General features: G+C 46.8%; 1 protein-coding gene across 3 annotated transcripts; it reads right to left on the reverse strand.

Annotated features, from left to right (window-relative positions):
* Window positions 1-2,418: 2,418 nt before the first annotated feature.
* GCC1 (GRIP and coiled-coil domain containing 1) lies at window positions 2,419-16,292 on the reverse strand. 3 transcript variants are annotated; one of them, XM_060108957.1, is made up of 3 exons: window positions 15,260-16,292; window positions 13,134-14,400; window positions 2,419-2,549 (listed from the first exon to the last, which is right to left on the reverse strand). In XM_060108957.1, exons 1-3 carry the CDS (start codon window positions 16,289-16,291, stop codon window positions 2,434-2,436), a joined length of 2,415 nt encoding a protein of 804 aa, XP_059964940.1. In that variant the 5' UTR covers window position 16,292; the 3' UTR covers window positions 2,419-2,433. The 3 variants fall into 3 exon arrangements, with proteins under 3 accessions (XP_059964940.1, XP_059964942.1, XP_059964941.1); XM_060108959.1 differs by lacking the exon at window positions 2,419-2,549 and adding an exon at window positions 11,582-13,033 and having other exon boundaries at window positions 13,072-14,400; XM_060108958.1 differs by lacking the exon at window positions 2,419-2,549 and having other exon boundaries at window positions 11,582-14,400.
* Window positions 16,293-17,182: the final 890 nt, after the last annotated feature.

Consider the following 17,182-nt stretch of genomic DNA (forward strand, 5'->3'; position numbering starts at 1 on the left):
TCAATCCCTGGTCAGGGAACTAAGATCCTGCAAGCCACTCAGCGTGGCCAAAATAATAATAATAATAAAAGTTTAAAAATAAGAATAAATAAAAAATAAAAACTCTGCATGAAACCATCATTTTGAAAGAGCAGGGTCCGTGATTCTAGCTGAGGGAAGAGGTAAATCAATACAGGGCTTAGAACACACTGAGTCTCAGGTGTCCGTCCCTCCCCTGGAAACCATGCATTGACCACATGCAGCTGGAGCACAAGGATGCACTCCCAACCAGAACACAGATTCAGGAGTCACGAGTGGTGGCAGTGACAGTGAGGAAACTGGATGGATACCCAAGAGAGTTTCAGAGTGATAAGAGAATATCAAATACAGAACCCGAGTGCACAGCAACATTTTCTAATGGGTGGAGGAAGAAGAGACAAGTCACGCAGGTAAGAAGAGAGGAAGTCACAGGAGAAAGAGGAAACAGGTATAGCTCCCAAGGAGAGAAGTTTCAGGAAGGGATGGCTCATGGTGTCAGAGGTCACTGGGACATGGCTCAGGGTTACCACAGACTCACTCATTGTCACTCATTGCCCTGGAAGTCCTCACTCAGCCTAAGACCAGAATGTGTACTTCTGCTCCAATGCTCTCATCTTCCTATCCACTCAGCCAGGACTTTAAAAGTCTATCTTTTATACACAAGTCAATGGAACTCTTCCAGGCTGCACTGATGATACAGGTGATATCTGATAACTACCCTTCAAAGAGGGCATACTGGAGGACACTATTCTTTTAAAATGGTCTGGCCAGGTCAGAGCTCAGTGCTCTCGTGGAGGGGGAGACAATATATTTTTGGAGGATTTAATAAAGCTTTAACTTTAGGGCTTCCCTGGTGGCGCAGTGGTTAAGGATCCGCCTGCCAATGCAGGGGACACGGGTTCAAGCCCTGGTCCAGAAAGATCCCATATGCCACGGAGCAACTAAGCCCGTGTGCCACAACTACTGAGCCTGTGCTCTAGAGCCTGTGAACCACAACTACTGAAGCCCACGTGTCACAACTACTGAAGCCCGCGTGCCTAGAGCCTGTGCTCCGCAACAAGAGAAGCCACTGCAATGAGAGGCCCATGCACCGCAATGAAGAGTAGACCCCACTCGCCGCAACTAGAGAAAGCCTGCGTGCAGCAACGAAGACCCAACGCAGCCAAAAATAAATTAAAAAAAAAAAATTAAAAAAAAAAAAGCTTTAACTTTAGAATCATTTTAGATTTACAGAAAAAATTTAAAGACAATGTAAAGTGTTCCTCTATGTTCCAAACCTAGTTTTCCCTCTGACGAACATCTTACATTGGTATGACACATTTGTCACAATTAATGAACCAATATTGATTTGTTATTATTAACTAAGGTCCATACTTTTTTTTTTCTTTCTTTTTTTTTTTTTCCGGTACGCGGGCCTCTCACCGTTGTGGCCTCTCCCCTTGCGGAGCACAGGCTCCGGACGCGCAGGCTCAGCGGCCATGGCTCACGGGCCCAGCTGCTCCGTGGCATGTGGGATCTTCCCGGACCGGGGCATGAACCCGTGTCCCCTGCATCGGCAGGTGGGCTCTCAACCACTGTGCCACCAGGGAAGCCCCTTTTTTTTTTCTTAATTTTTACTTGATTTCCTTTTTCTGTCCCAGGATCCCATCCTGAATACCGTATTACATTTAGTCATCATGTCGCCCCCCACTTCTCCTGATCAATTCTCCTGGCTTTGATAGTTGGGCTGCTATCTTTTACAGTGGCTCTGCTGTCTCAGACTCGACACCCATGCATATCCCACTATCTAGATCCCCAGAACCCATGAGCACGGGGAGGAAGTTCTTGGGGAAAACATGGGTCACTCAGGCTAATGCACGGAGCCTGATCCAACCTGCACTGTCTACAGATGACTACAAAACAAGTAATATAACTCTTACAGTGGTGTGAGGAGTGGTATCTTGTCCTGGAAGAAATAGTGCCTTGGTTTGTACTATCTTGTACTTGTACAGCACAAGAGGAGGAACAGGGAACAGATCAAGAATAAAGCCACATGGCTGTGAAGGAAACATCAGAACATGAGGAACTGCTCTATCAATGGAACAGAAGGGAGGGTGAGTAGCTTGAAGACCCAGAGCAAGGCTACCACGGGGGCAGAGGCAGAGGCTGCTAGTTCACACCTCCCGTGGGGAGCAGGGACACAGACAGCTTCGAGTATTCTGCCCCAAGATTCTTCATCCTCCAGATAGATGGGTAAACTGTGTGTTGGGCCACAGGGATGTATCAGGCTCACAGAGCCCCTCCCCTGTGCCATCAGGACCAGGGACCCCCCAAAGGATATTTGTTCCCCAGAATCAGAGGTGCCTGTCATGGGGGGACACCCTCAGGAGGGATGGGGCATGAATTCTATTCCGTGCTCTATTTCCATCAGCTTACTCACCGTTTTATCTCTGTAGGGAACAGAACTGCCATCTCTCTCCTTGTCTGGGGCCAGGTCAGCCTCACACGGTAAACAGCTTGCTGACTGTAGTGGTGGTGGGGGAAGAGGAGACCTAATATATGGGAAAGAAAAGGGTAAACCTCTCTGAGGCCTGGAGAAGAACTGGGGGGAAGGGGGCAAAAAACTAACAGAAAGTACTTTTCCCATCTCTTCTTCATGGCCTCTAATTAGTCGTCACCCATTTTTGCCTCCTTGACCCTCCTAGTATTTTTTTAGTAACTTTATTGAGATATAATTCACATACAAAACAATTCATCCATTTAAAGTGTACAATTCAATGGTTTTTAGGGGTTTTAGTATATTCACAAAGTTGTTCAACTATCACCACTAATTCCAGAACATTTTCGTCACCCCCAAATAGATCCTGTACCATTAGCAGTCACTCCCCGTCCTTCCCTCCCCACTTCCCAGACCCTGGCAACCGCTAATCTGCTTTCTGTCTCTATGGAATTGCCTGTTCTGGATATTTCATATAAATAGAATCATACAATATGTGGCCTTTTGTGTCTGGCTTCTTTACTTAACATAATGTTTTTCAGGTTCTTCCATGTTGTAGAATGTATCAGTACTTCATTCCTTTTTATGGTTGAGTAATATTCCATTGTATGGCTATGCCACATTTTGTTTATCCATTTATCAGTTGATGGACATTTGGGTTGTTTCCACTTTCTGGCTCTTATGAATAATGCTACTATGAACATTAGTGTACAAGTTTTTCTATAGAAGTATGTTTTCAATTCTCTTGGATATATATCTAGGAGTAAAATTACTGGGTCATATAGTAACTCTGTTTAACTTTTTGAGGAACTGCCAAACCAGGGCTATACCAATTCTTTCACAAGAACAGGAAATAAACCTCTCTGTTGTTTAAGCCAGTGTTCTTTGGGGTTTTGATGTATGTACAACTGAGCCTAATTATAACTGGTACCCTTGGCCATTAAGTCTTCAGTGTTTTGTAAATGGGTACATATGCTTTAATTGCCAGGGTGTGTCTTGTCTGCCAATAAGACTGGGTGCAATTTGAGGATGAGGGTCATGTTCTTATCTTTCTGCATCTATCACAGAGTCCAGCATGGTGCCAGGCCCAAAACAGAATTAATTTAGATACTTCTGGATGTACACATGGGTGTAGGGGTTCACACTGTCTAAAGAACATACAGAAGACAGAATCAGTCTTCTCCCTCTAGGAATGGTGAGAATTTCCTTTTTCCACCATCAGTCACTGAGCTGTACCTTCTATTCTACCTTTTTAATTATAGGACACTGCAAGTTTTCTGCTGAAATTTATTTGGAGAGACACTAGGTGTTGCTGGTTTCCCATGAAAAAGAATATTGCTAGGAATTATCCAGTAATACTGGAAGCCCTTATTACCAACAAGTTAGGAAGAATTTTGATTTTCCATTTTCACTTTTGCCAAAGTTCTTTCCAGATGAAATACTTACAAAGTATATAACGTGGTAGGAAGAAGAATATCCCTCCCCCCCAGATTTTCATGTCCTCATCTCCGGAACCTGTTAGGTTACATGGCACAGGGGAATTAAAGTTGCTAATTGACTGAATTTAAGATAGGGAGATTATCCTGGATTATCCAGGTGGGCCTAACCCTAATCACAAGGGTCCTTAAGAGTGGAAGAGAGAGGCAGAAGAGAGTCAGAGGGAGATGTGACAATAGAGAAGGCGCAGAGACATCTGACATTGCTGGCTTTGCGGATGGAGGAAGGGGACCGTGAGAAAAGCAATGCAGGCAGCCTCTAGAAAAGGAAAAAAGGCAAGGAAACAGATTCTCCTGTTGAGCCTCCAGATTGGAACACCTTGGATTTTAGCCCAGTGAGACCTCCTTTCAGACTTCTGACCTCCAGAACCGTAGGATGATTAATTTGTTTTGTTTTAAAGTCACCAAGTTTGGGGTAATTTGTTATGGCAGCAATAGAAAGTCAATACATATCCTAATACTATTCTTCCCCACCTCATCTTTTTAAAAGCAGGAATCTTGGGACTTCCCTGGTGGCGCAGTGGTTAAGAATCCACCTGCCAATGCAGGGGACATGGGTTTGAGCCCTGGTCCGAGAAGATCCCACATGCCACGGAGCAACTAAGCCCGTGCACCACAAATACTGAGCCCGCGTACCACAGTTACTGAAGTCTGTCTGCTGTCTGCACATGCCCCCATGCCCACTCTCACCACCACTGTCTCTCCATGTGGATAATGCCAGTTGTCTTAGTCTTGCAAAGCTCAATTGAGGTGTCACCTTCACTTTAGTTCTTTGATTCTTTGCAGACTGTGTTCAATGTCCTGTCTTCCCTTTCTCCTCCTCCACTACAGCACTTGCCACACTGAATTATAATCATTCATCTCTGAACCTATATCCTGTGCTAAACATTGAGTATATTTTGAATGCCCAGCAAAGTGCCTGGGATAGAGTAAAAGTTCACTATGTGTGTGCTGAATTGATGAATAAACAGTGATATCACCTCCACATTCCAGACTTCACCTACAAGTGGGTTAAAATTTAGGTCCATAAACACTAGCACCCATGGGTGGGAGTTACTGGGTAAGTTACCCTTCGTCAGCTGAATCAATAGCATCATCCTCCTGGATCTCTCCCTTTTCCCTTCTTGCATCTCTTTAAGAGGCCCAGAGCAGGAGCAGGAGAAGAGAGGGAAGACTCAGACTCAGACACCAGTAGAGCTGCTGCCTGCAGCTCTCACTGCCCCCTGCCCTCAGCGTCTGCCGCTGCCGTGCTCACCCAGACCCACACTGCATGAACCCACCGTGCACCCGATGCCCCACTCTGCCTGCCACCCAGCCGCTACCCATCAGCCACTACTCTGGACGAGAGCCTCTACTTCACTCTTAAGCCACAACTTGTGATAGAGCCAATTTGCCCTGTGTGGGTCTTGGTTTCCTCTTCTCTTAAGGGAGCAGCATACCAAGCAAGCTCCAATATCCCTTTCGGACTGAACATTCTGCGATTCCATAAATGCTCTGATGGACTTGCACAGTCCAGGTCTTTGGTCCATGCTTTCATCCTGTGTGGGATCCACTTCCCCACCTAAGCCACCAAAGAAGGGCAGATCATCACTCATGGCCAGGCTCATATCCTGAAGCCTTCCCTCATCACTCTGGATCACTCCCTGACTCTTCACCGTCATCATCCACTGACCAACCCACTATTGGTGTACAGAGTCCTCCTGCTATTGCAGTTTGGATAAACATGCTATAAGAACCCCAACAGACTCTAAGCAACTTCGAGGCAGGAATCATTTTTATTGGAGGAGCAACAGGGCTGAAATGGAGAGAGGAGACAGAGGTGGTTAGTGAACCCATGCTAGTTGCTGGATCAGCCTCTGATTCCCTAGGCCTCTTGGCCAAGTCTGCCACCATAACTTGGGAAAGATCCCAAGAGTCACCTTTGTGGTTTGTACAGCATCCACTGGTGGATGAATGACCAGGGATTGCTAACGTGAACTATTCTGGCCCCAGGTGTCTCCAAAGCATGGTTCACAAACTGTCGAAAATTCTGTTTCCTTCTGTACCCATGGGGCTCGCTGACTCACTGACCACGAGCCATGCACAAGTGCTGACCAAGGTGCTGAAGAGGCTCCCGGAAAGCTCCCTGGGAAGATATTAAAGAGAAAGAAAGATAGTGCCACTCTCGACTCTTACCTCCTTCCAGACAAGCGTTATCTTGGTTAGTCCCTCTCCAGAAGTTGGGTGCCGGTCTGAAGGACCAAGTGTCAACTCACAGAAAGAAATCAACTTTTTTTGTTCCTGACTAAACCTAGGCAGCAGAGAAAGTCTCATGTACAAGAACTTTGCCACAACCATAAAAGGATATGAGGATAGAAGAAAAGGAAGTCCCTAATCCCCTTGAGAGATAAGGTAATGGCGATGCCTGTTCTACACACCCCTCAAGTACAGGGGTCTCTTAAATACAGGGACACACTGCCAGAAGCTTCCTGCAGGGGTCCTCATCAGGAGGAAGATCTCAGGCCCAAAGTTTGGCTCAGCACCTGAGCCTCAGAGGACTCGCCACATCCTATATCCTCGTTTTCTCAGCCATCTTCCTCATAGCTCTGAAGAGAACTCCCCCAATCCTCTAACAACCAAAGGAAGCTAATTTACCTAAACTCAACTCCAGTCATATTCCCAGAGACCGAGAGAAACAGCACAGCTACTAAAATGGCCGAAGAGACAACTAGCAGGAAAACAGCACAGTGGGAGAAAGCAACACTAGCAAAAAATTAAATCTCTCACTCTGAATGTACAAGATTGGTATTTTCAGTCTCTTTTTCATTCATTCAGCTGTTTATTGAGCATTTAGTATGTGCCAAATTATGAAAAGTCCTGAGAGCGCAAAGATGAATGGGGCCTGGGACATGACCATGAGAGGTTTATAGAGTAGTCAAGGAGACAGAGAAGTAAATTTAAAATGAAAGTACAAGAAATGACTGTGCCCAAGGTTGTATGAACAAAGTGCTAAAGGACCTCAGGGGAGTACCTGAGCATCCCTGGGTATCGGAAAAATCAGCATGGACGGAGTGATGTTTCAGCTGAGTCTGAAAGGATAGGCCCATACTGCACATGGCTGGGATAGGGCTGGGGGGTGGATTTTGAAGGTGGAGAAAACAGTGTGCCTAAGGATCCTAGGTTTGGGAAATGTAATCCAACCAGGTGATACAATGTAAGTGTTCAAAACCAACATAAACAAGCTTGGCTTCCAGACTCCTTCAAAGCTCCTCTCAGCTGGCTAAGGCTCCAAGTTGGGCAGATATCACAGTGGACTACACAGGATGCCAGAGCAAAGATATCCACCCAAAGGGGCATGAAATTCCCCAGGCTGAGGCTTCATTTTTAAAACCTGATAGCTGTTGAACTAAAGGAAAGACAACAGACCCTACTCTAAATATTAACCCCCAAAATATTTTGACTGTACAGACAGCACAGCCTCAGCTAATAGAAAATTTGCATGTGATTTGCATTAAAAAACTCATGTTCAAGTAAAGTGGTATCAGCCTTTGGATTCATTCTCTCAAATAAGAAAGACAGTGTGGTCCCTCAGCTGCAGCCCATAGGGATGGACAAATTTACACTGAACCAGAGATGGTCTCCTTGCTGAAGTCAAGGGACAGGGTTTACCCATGAGGATCACTGGCTCGCAGGTGACCTTCACTTTTCTGGGTTCTCTGACCTGTGGGTTTGTCAGAAGCTTTGATATTTAGGTTATTCAGGAGATCCGGGTCCCAGGAAAAAACAGGTTGTTACTACTCAAACTCACATAAAACTGAGCGGTAACAACGAGTCCATTTCAGAACTTTCAGTGTGAAAGAGCTCTGCTGTTACAAAGAAATGAGGCTTCAGAGAAATTATAAGGCAGTTTGTTGCCACTGAAGAGAGGACCACCTGGACAAGGACCCCCTCCTCCCCAGCCCAGGCCAGAAACACAGCCGCCTGAACTCCTGGGCAAGCACTGCATCCTCAGGATTCCACATTGCCCTCTGGCGGCATAGACAGCAGAAAGAGCTGGGACGCTCTGTTCAGATAAATGGGTTTGAATCCAGGTTCTACCGTCCCTGGCTCTGGGCCTTGGGCAATTCATCCTGCCAAGCTTCCATTTCCTCATTTGCAAAATAGATATACTTCACAAGACTGCTGTGAGGATTAAGTAAAATAACGCAGGGGAAATGCTAGCAGTCAGCTTCAGAGCAAGCACTTGATAAAAGACAGTCATTTTTCCTTTTGTTTATGGAAACATTTGTGGCTAAGAAATCAAGAAAAGCTCAGTCTAACTTCCAATGCTGCCAATTCTTGGGAAAAAAAAACTAATGTGGTTTACCACCTACTTTGTTTCAGATACTGTGCTGGTTCTTTCTGTACTTAATTTCTTTATAACCTGAGTATATAACCCTGAAATAGGTATCATTATTCCCATTATAAGAAAATTAAATTCAGAGAGATTAAGTAATTAATCAAGGTTATACAGTTGGCAGGAGATTGGACTGAGATTTTAGCCCAAAATGTCTGAATCTAGTTCCTTGCTCCAAAAACCATCAAGCCGAGTAAGCCAGGCTGCCTGGGAGAGGCAGAGGAAGAGAGTGGAGGGGAGAGAGTAGAGGTGGTTGAAGATTGGGTAAAGTGACCAATTCATTACCGTTCTATTTCCAATTCCCAAAGCTGTTTCCCCAGCTTTACTGGAGGTTATTATTGGAACACAGTATAGTAATAGCTGATATCCTCCTCTCATTTAGTTAAAATGATCCCAGTTCTAAATAATCCTAAAATTTATATGGAACCACAAAAGACCCAGAATTGCCAAAGCAATCCTGAGGAAAACGAACAAAACTGGAAGCATAACCCTCCCAGACTTCGGACAATACTACAAAGCTACGGTAATCAAAACAGAGAGGTATTGGCACAAAAACAGACATATGGATCAATGGAACATAATAGAGAGCCCAGAAACAAACCTACGCACCTATAGTCAATTAATCTTTGACAAAGGAGGCAAGAATATACAATGGAGAAAAGATAGTCTCTTCAGCAAGTGGTGCTGGGAAAGCTGGACAGACACATGTAAATCAATGAAGTTAGAACATACCCTCTCACCAAACACAAAAGTAAAAAGTTGCTTGACGACTTAAATATAAGACATGACACCACAAAACTCCTAGAAGAGAACATAGGCAAAACATTCTCTGGCATAAATCGCAGCAATGTTTTCTTAGGTCAGTATCCCAAGGCAACAGAAATAAAAACAAAAATAAACAAATGGGTCCTAATCAAACTTATAAGCTTTTTCACAGCAAAGGAAACCATATAAGAAACAAAAAGACAACCTATGGACTGGGAGAAAATATTTGCAAATGATGCAACAAAGGGCTTAATTTCCAAAATATACAGACAGCTCATATAACTCAATAACAAAAAACAAACAACCCAATCAAAAAATGGTCAGAAGACCTGAATAGACATTTCTCCAAAGAGGACATACAGATGGCCAATAGGTACAGGAAAAGATATTCGACATTGCTAATTGTTTAGAAAAATGCAAATAAAAACTACAGTGAGGTATCACCTCACACCAGTCAGGATGGCCATCATCAAAAATTCTACAAATAATAAAGGCTGGAGAGGGTGTGGAGAAAAGGGAACCCTCATACACTGTTGGTGGGAATGTAAATTGGTGTAGCCACTACGAAGAACAGTATGGAGGTTCCTCAAAAAACTAAAAATAGAGTTGCCATATGATCAAGCAATCCCGCGCCTGGGCATATATCTAGAGAAAACAGTAATTTGAAAAGATACATGCACCCAATGTTCACTGCAGCACTATTTACGATAGACAAGACATGGAAACAACCTAAATGTCCACTGACAGATGAATGGATAAAGAAGATGTGGTATATATATATATATACACAGAATGGACTACTACTCAGCCATAAAAAAGAATGAAATAATGCCATTTGTAGCAACATGCATGGACCTAGAGATTATCATACTAAGTGAAGTCAGAGAAAAACAAATATGGTATCATTTATATGTAAAATCTAAAAAATGATACAAATGAACTTATTTACAAAACAGAAACAGACTCACAGACCCAGAAAACAAACTTATGATTACCAAAGGGGAAGGGGGCAAGGGATAAATTAGCAGTTTGGGATTAGCAGATACAAACTACTATATATAAAATAAACAACAAGGTCCTGCTCCATAGCACAGGGAACTATACTCAAGATATTCAATATCTTGTAATAAACTATAAATTTTTTTCTTTGTGTCTCATCTAAATTCTTTCTCTCTCTCTCTCCCTTTCCTTTCTTAGTGTATCTAGAACAGGCATACCAGTCAAATAACTGGAAAACTTACTTGGGGGAAAGGGGAGGGAACACAAGGAACTTGTGTCCTTAAGGGTAGGAAGGGACCAAGTCTTTTTCTTTCAGTTGGGAGCATTAGCAGCCTTATGTATATCAATACTTAAAATTATTAATCTGAAACTGCCTTGCTTCTTTCCTTGTTTAATATCTCCTCAAAAGTCAAAAGCACAGAATTATTAGTCCTAGGAAAGCAGCTGTGACTATGGATCTTTCTATTCTGTCCAAAACCACCTAGGAATAACAACAATCATAGTATATCCTACATTTAAGAGGATCAGGTAAGAAAATTAAGAGATGATCACCACCACCACCATCATCATCATCATCATCATCATCATCATTGTAGCTCAGCTTGATCATCATCATCATCATTTAGTTTAGCTTGATCATCATCATCACCATCATCATTTAGTTTAGCTTGATCATCATCATCATCATCATCATCATCATCATCATCTAGTTTAGCTTGACATCTGGAGAAACTTTTCCAGGATACCATGAATCCTGGTTTGAAGTATAATAAAGCATTCATAAGCAGATTACTTCTAAAGTTTAAAGCAGGGCTTCCCTGGTGGCGCAATGGTTAAGAATCCGCCTGCCAATGCAGGGCACGTGGGTTCGAGCCCTGGTGCGGGAAGATCCCACTTGCCGCGGAGCAACTAAGCCCGTGTGCCACAACTACTGAGCCTGCGCTCTAGAGCCCATGTGTCACAACTACTGAAGCCCACGCGCCTAGAGCCCGTGCTCCGCAACGAGAAGCCACCGCAATGAGAAGCCTGAGCACCGCAACAAAGAGTAGCTCCCACTTGCCGCAACTAGAGAAAGCCCATGCGCAGCAACAAAGACCCAACACAGCCAAAAATAAATAAATTTTTAAAAATTAATAAATAAAATAAAGTTTAAAGCAGTAATTATGGAAGTTTCAATCTCGCCCATTAAACCCATGAGAAGGCTTTTTTCCAGTGTAGTTGCCTATACACAAACATTCATACACAATTCCAGGCTAAGAAATTTGGGCTGTAATTGAGGCAGTTAAAGCATTGAGGTATTCCTCCCTAGATTCAAGCTCATGGATTAATATGATGAAATATTTCTTACATCCTTTTCATTTCCCATTTACATTCACACTCCATTTATGTCTCTGTGTGTGTGTGTGTGTGTGTGTGTGTGCGTATATACACACCATTAAGGAAGCACATAGGTCAAGTTGGTCAGGTTTAATGATTCCGTGGTTATTGTTATTATCATTTGAACATATCACTTCTGTTCCACTAAGTCTACTTACTGTAAACAGTCCAGGTCACCCAGCCTCCCAATCAGAACATTTAATCACAGTCTCTGCACCCCCAAACCCTCACAAAATAGACTGCTATGATGAAGTAACAGAAAGGTACATATCAGCCCAGTCAGTGGCAAAGCACTGGTCTTTAGGATCCAAAGATCTCTACAACCAGCAAGAGCAAATGGGGGAAAGCAAAGAATAGGGAAGTGATACTGTTTGAACCCAACTTTTTTGAGCCCCTCCTTTAGTAGTAACATGTGTGGGAAGACGAGGCTTTCGGACTGAAACTCTATGACCTCCCTAAGTGAGTGGGCAAAGTACCCTGGTGACAGTAATGCATGAACACCCTGGTTGCAGGGACGTGCAGATTTAGCCAGAATGCTATCCACGGAGCAGCAAGTACCCCAGCCCGGCCTCAGCTGAATTGCCACCACTTTCCTGTGAGGGTCAGAGCATCCTTCTGGAATCCTCTGCAGCAGATCTTCTTCCTCTTCCCTGTCCCTACAAAGGCAGAAACAGCTTGGGGGGGAGGGTGTAAATCTCTGAGCTAACTCCTTGTATCCAGGCAGGATCAGAGCTTCCTGATCAGACCTCTCTCTGTAAAAAGATAGAATATTTTTCTTAATGGAAGTTCAACACTGAGGGAAAGCTAGCAAAGTCATTCACTCACAATCTCAGGCCAACCCTGGGCAGACAGGTTAAGGCAGGGACAAAGGTGAGAGGTCTAGAACCCTATCCAGGCCAAAAGCAGGTCACTCAGGAAATCCCTAAGATCCAACTGGTGCTCAGGGTTCTCTCTAGGATGGTCACAAGTGGTGTTTTGTCCAGATTGATTAGGTCATACCTAGCCCTAAGTATTCCAAGCTTCCCAGTTCCAAGATGAACTTCCCAAGTTCACTATTCCTTGGCCGTTTGGACTAGGGGACAATCTGTCCCTATTTCAAACTTCCTGGTCCCTCTCCAGCCTGAATTTCTGTCCCCAGAGAATTGGGGTAGCAGTTGGCAGTTGACCAGACTCAAGATTTTGATGAGATGGAGTAAACAGCTGGTCCTTGTGCATGTTTAGAAATTAACTGAACTCCCTTTGGAGTCATATGTACTCCTAGCTCTGCACTAGGAGTATGATATTAAAACCGAGAACACCTTATTTTAAAGACTCTCACTCCCCCAACTTTTGCACCTCTGAGTCCTAACCTCTCCCCCCACTTCCCCTCACACACACCACCAGAAGATGCTGTCCCAACACTTTCAGTATCTCTAGGGCCCAAGGATAAAATGGCATTAATGGCATTTGGCAGAAAATCCCAGCCCACATTGAGGATTCCTCCCAGGTCAACACAGTGAAGAGATAAATGATAATGTAAGAGAAGAGGCAGGAGAAACCAGAGCCTGCCCCTTCTCACAGAAGAGGCACAGAAAGTTGACGAGTTAGTGAAAATGGCATCATCTCTTGCCAGAAGGCCACCAACTACCACTGGCTGGGAGCCGCATGATCACTTGTTTCTCCTCTGGACTGAAGTGCAAGATGGTGAGGATGGCGGTGAGCGTCTGCTGGCGGCCCACGGTGTCTGGCAAGGTCAGGAAGCGGTAGATGATGTTCTTGAGGTACTCCAGGTTGGCTCCCTCCCGACTCTGGTCCCTGATGTTCTTTGCAATGTGGCTCTGCAGGGCTCCCACCTCCTCCCGATGCCGCTCCCCCTCCTCCAGCAGCCGATCCTGCAGCTGATGCACCTCCCCCTCCAGCCTGTGCTTCTGCTTCCTCAGTGACGTGATCTCCACCTCCTTGCGAGCCAACTGCTCGGCGTAAAGGAAGAAAGTGGGCTCGTTGGCCGCAGCTAGTTGCAGGGCTTGGGTCAGGCTGTCCGGGGCACATGTGTCCGCTGGATCCCCGGGGCCCACACTGCCCACAGGGCTTCTGCGTCCCGGCAGCCCAGAGGACAAGGCCACGGAACGCAGCTGCTCCAGCTCCAGGTCCTTCTCGGCCAGCACGGCCAGGGCCCGGTCCCGCTGCTTGTGCAGCTCCTCCTCCAGTTTCAGCGTGCGGTCCCTGAAGTCCAGCTGGCTCCGCTCCAGTTCCTGCCGGTGGATGTGCTGCAGCCGGGCCAGCTCCTGCTTCCAGCCCTCAGCCTCCTGCTGGTGCTGGCAGTCGAGCTCCTCGCAGGACAGCCGCAGCGAGATGTACTTCTCCTTCAGCTCCGCCAGCTGCTCCCGGGCTTCCTCCAGCTCCTTGCCCAGGTTCCCGTCTTTGACGTTCTTGCTTTTGAGGACGACCTGGGCCCGCATCTTGTACCTCTCAAACTCCTCCTTCAGCTGTTTCAGCTCCTGCTGGTAGTAGAGCGCGCTGGCCTTCTCCCCGTCGGCAGCCTCTGAGCTAGGCATTATCTCCAGGTTGCAGAGCTTCTCCACGTCCAAGGTCACCTGGCTCTTCCTGGCCGCAACCTGCAGCAGCCTCTTCAGCTTCTCCATCTTGTCCTTCAGGACACTGACATCCAGACTGGACTCCTCTCCATGGCTGTCCAGAGGGGACCGGCTAGAGGCCGCTAGCGCCAGTGTCTTGTTCTCCAGGTCCAGCTGAAGAATGCGCTCCTTCAGCTTGTGGATGGCCAGCTGGTCCTTCTGCTTGGCTTTCTCATAGGTGCCCAGCAGTTCTGACACCTCAGATATTTGATTCTCCAGGGCTGCCACCCTCTGCTCTTCCAGCTGCGCTTGCTGTCGTAGCTGATCTTCGGCGAGGGCTGTCTGGAAAACAAGGGAACAGATGGAGATGCATCCAGAAAAGCCACAAGGCCCGATGGCAAACTTTGAGAAAGCAAGAGAGGGGAGCAAGAGGGTTACGGGATGGAGGTGGCCTGGCAAAAATGGGAACTGGGAATTTTTCTGTTCGTTTGGGAGCGAACCCAAGCTCCTGTAACCTGCTCCCAGACACACATTATACCAAACAACATTAAGAACCTTTGCAGATCTGCTGTTGTTCTGCTTTAGTGTTTCTGCTCTCTCTTCTCATACGCCAACCTCACATGTGCAGTGTGCTCTTAACCATATGACATTCTTTTCCTCTTCCAATATTCCTGGAAGTTCAAAATTGACTTGGATCTCTCCCCACACTGAAAGATGGCTCTGTAAAATAGCATACCTTTCCAGACAAGGCAAATGTTGACTGCAAGCAATACAACAGGTTATTTCTTCTGAGAAAATTCCCTTTGCCCCCTTCAGCCACCCTACCTGTAGGAATACATTGCTACCTATATATAGGCATATTCCTACAAGCATACACTCCACCTTTCACTGCACAGCCGCCACTACACTGCTTCACAGAGCACAGCTGGGAGGATGCCAATGCCCAGATGCTCAGAGCTGTCTGGCTCCAACCCGGCTTACACTCAGAAACGCCACATCCTATTGGAAGCACACTCTGTGGATACTGTCAACACCACACAGAAAAGGATTTCCCAGGACTCACAAATGAAACTTTTTGAATAGCATCAAAAATCGACAGTGCAGCCACTTAGTTCTAACTATCAAAGGAGAAAAAAAAAGCCCTAATATTTCCCCACTTCAGGTTAAACGACAAATGTTTAAAGGAGATGAAGATAATTACCTTCCTCATTTCCTGCTGCAACTGAGCCTGGAAATGGCTTTTAAGGCAGGCGGCCTCTTCCTGAAGCTCCTGCAGCCGGGGGTCAGGCTGATTCTTCTCATCTCGAAGAGCCTGCAGCTCACCTTTCAACTCCTCTACCTCACGGGTCAGCTGCTTGGTTTGCAGTTCAAACCCTTCCATCTGACCGGCTGCATAGGCCCGCCCAGCCAGAGCTTCTCGGGTCTCTTCCAATCGAAGCTCCAAGTCCTGGCGCTGGGTCCTCTCCTCCTGCAGCAGCTTCTGGAGCTCACGCAGCATCAAGGCATGGTCACTCTGCTCTTGGGCCCGATCGTGCTGCTGCGTGATAAGTCGGGCTTTGGTTTCTGCTATCTGCTCCTGCAGCCCCTTCAATTCTCCCTCCAGCCGGCCCCTCTCCTCCTCTGCTTTTTTACTGGCATTATCTAAGTCCTGTTTCATCTTCTTTTTGTCAGCCAGGTAAGAAGCTTCCATGCGGGACTTCTCCTGGGTGACTGTAGCCAAAGAGCTGGTCAAAGTCGCCAACTGAGTCTTCAGCTGGTGCAGTCGTTTGTCCACCTCCCCACTCCCAGACGGTCCATCCCCACTACTACTGCTAACGCCGCTCTCCGATCCACTGGCCTCTTCGGACTTTAGAGGTGGTGGCCCACGGGCCAGTCTGTCATCTTCTACCCCAAACTCACCCTTGGTGCTGGTGAGACTGGCCGCAGTATCTAAGCTGGTGGCGGTCCCAGTGCTATCCTCGCTGTGAGTGGAGCATCGGTCATCCACAGAGTCAGGAAAGGTGAGGCCTTGAGGCTGGACACCTGCAAGGCCCACATCCGCCTCGTGGGATACCGACAGCACCTTAATGCTGGCCTCCAGCGCCTCTTTCTCTTTCAGCAGACTTTTATAGGCGCGGACTACATCCTTGAGACGTGCCTGGTACTGGAGGAGCTGCTTCTTCTGGGTCTCAATGGTCTCCAGCAGGTCCTTCTTGCTTGGGCCGCCCCCGAAATTCATCCCAAACTTCTCCATGAGGATTCAGAACGGGTTGTTCCACGTCAGTGTTCGGACAGCCTGGGAGAGGGTCACGAAGACGCTGGCGGGGAGACAGTTGTCCCTAAGGCCGCACATCCGCTCCTCACAGCTATCCGAGACCGGATGCAGGGCAGCGGGGCAGCCTGACAGAAGCGCCCGCCAGGTCCCAGGCAGGAGAGCAGGGGCGGGTCCTATCCTAGAGGCGGAGCGACGCTGGCACGAGAGGAACACACTGTCAGGGCTCGCCCGCACTGTCCCAAAAGCCGCTCCGCGCTCCCCGCTCGCCCGGGCCACAGCAGCACCGGCCGGCCCCCGGGCCAAAGCTTTAAGCTGAGCGTAGCCCCATTCCGACTTCCTAACTCTAACGGCTAGACAACCACGCTTCCGGGGCCGCTGGAAGTGACGACAGCACGACGCATCAGGCCCCGCCCCCCGGGGCGCGAGGTGGGCGGGGCTACTTCAGTCGATGGGTGGGAAGCCGCCTGTTGCGAATCCAGCTGGGCCACGAGTCGGTCACTCTCCAACAGGGCGCTGGTCACTCTCCACCAGAGCAGAGCAATCAAAGTCGAGTACACGGAAGTAATGCTGGTTTGGTGAGGGCGCCTGATCTTGCCCTAGCGCTACGATCAGCGAGGGACAGGGTGACGTCGCACTGTGTCCTTTCCAAAGACCCAGGTGAGCGACATGACCCCACTGTTTGGGGGCTCAGTGCATTTGTCCCTAAAGAGCAACAATTAAGACTCCCTTTCGGACCACGAAAATGGCAACCCTTTCTAGGACAGTATTTGGCACCTAGTAGGTGTACAGTATAATTATTAGCATCCTTCCTGAGTTCTGCTGAGTTCATTAAACAAATATATATAGATGAATATATATAGCCATGATGTC

This window comes from Mesoplodon densirostris, chromosome 9 (genome assembly GCF_025265405.1).
Source record: "Mesoplodon densirostris isolate mMesDen1 chromosome 9, mMesDen1 primary haplotype, whole genome shotgun sequence".
Lineage (NCBI taxonomy): Eukaryota > Metazoa > Chordata > Mammalia > Artiodactyla > Ziphiidae > Mesoplodon > Mesoplodon densirostris.

Coding starts and splice junctions, on each gene's coding strand:
- GCC1 (XM_060108957.1), bottom strand. CDS start 16,291: ATGGAGAAGTTTGGGATGAATTTCGGGGGCGGCCCAAGCAAGAAGGAC. Junction 14,401..15,259: donor TGCAGCAGGAAATGAGGAAG/GTAATTATCTTC, acceptor CTTGTTTTCCAG/ACAGCCCTCGCCGAAGATCA. Junction 2,550..13,133: donor CATGCGGCTCCCAGCCAGTG/GTAGTTGGTGGC, acceptor CCCATATATTAG/GTCTCCTCTTCCCCCACCAC.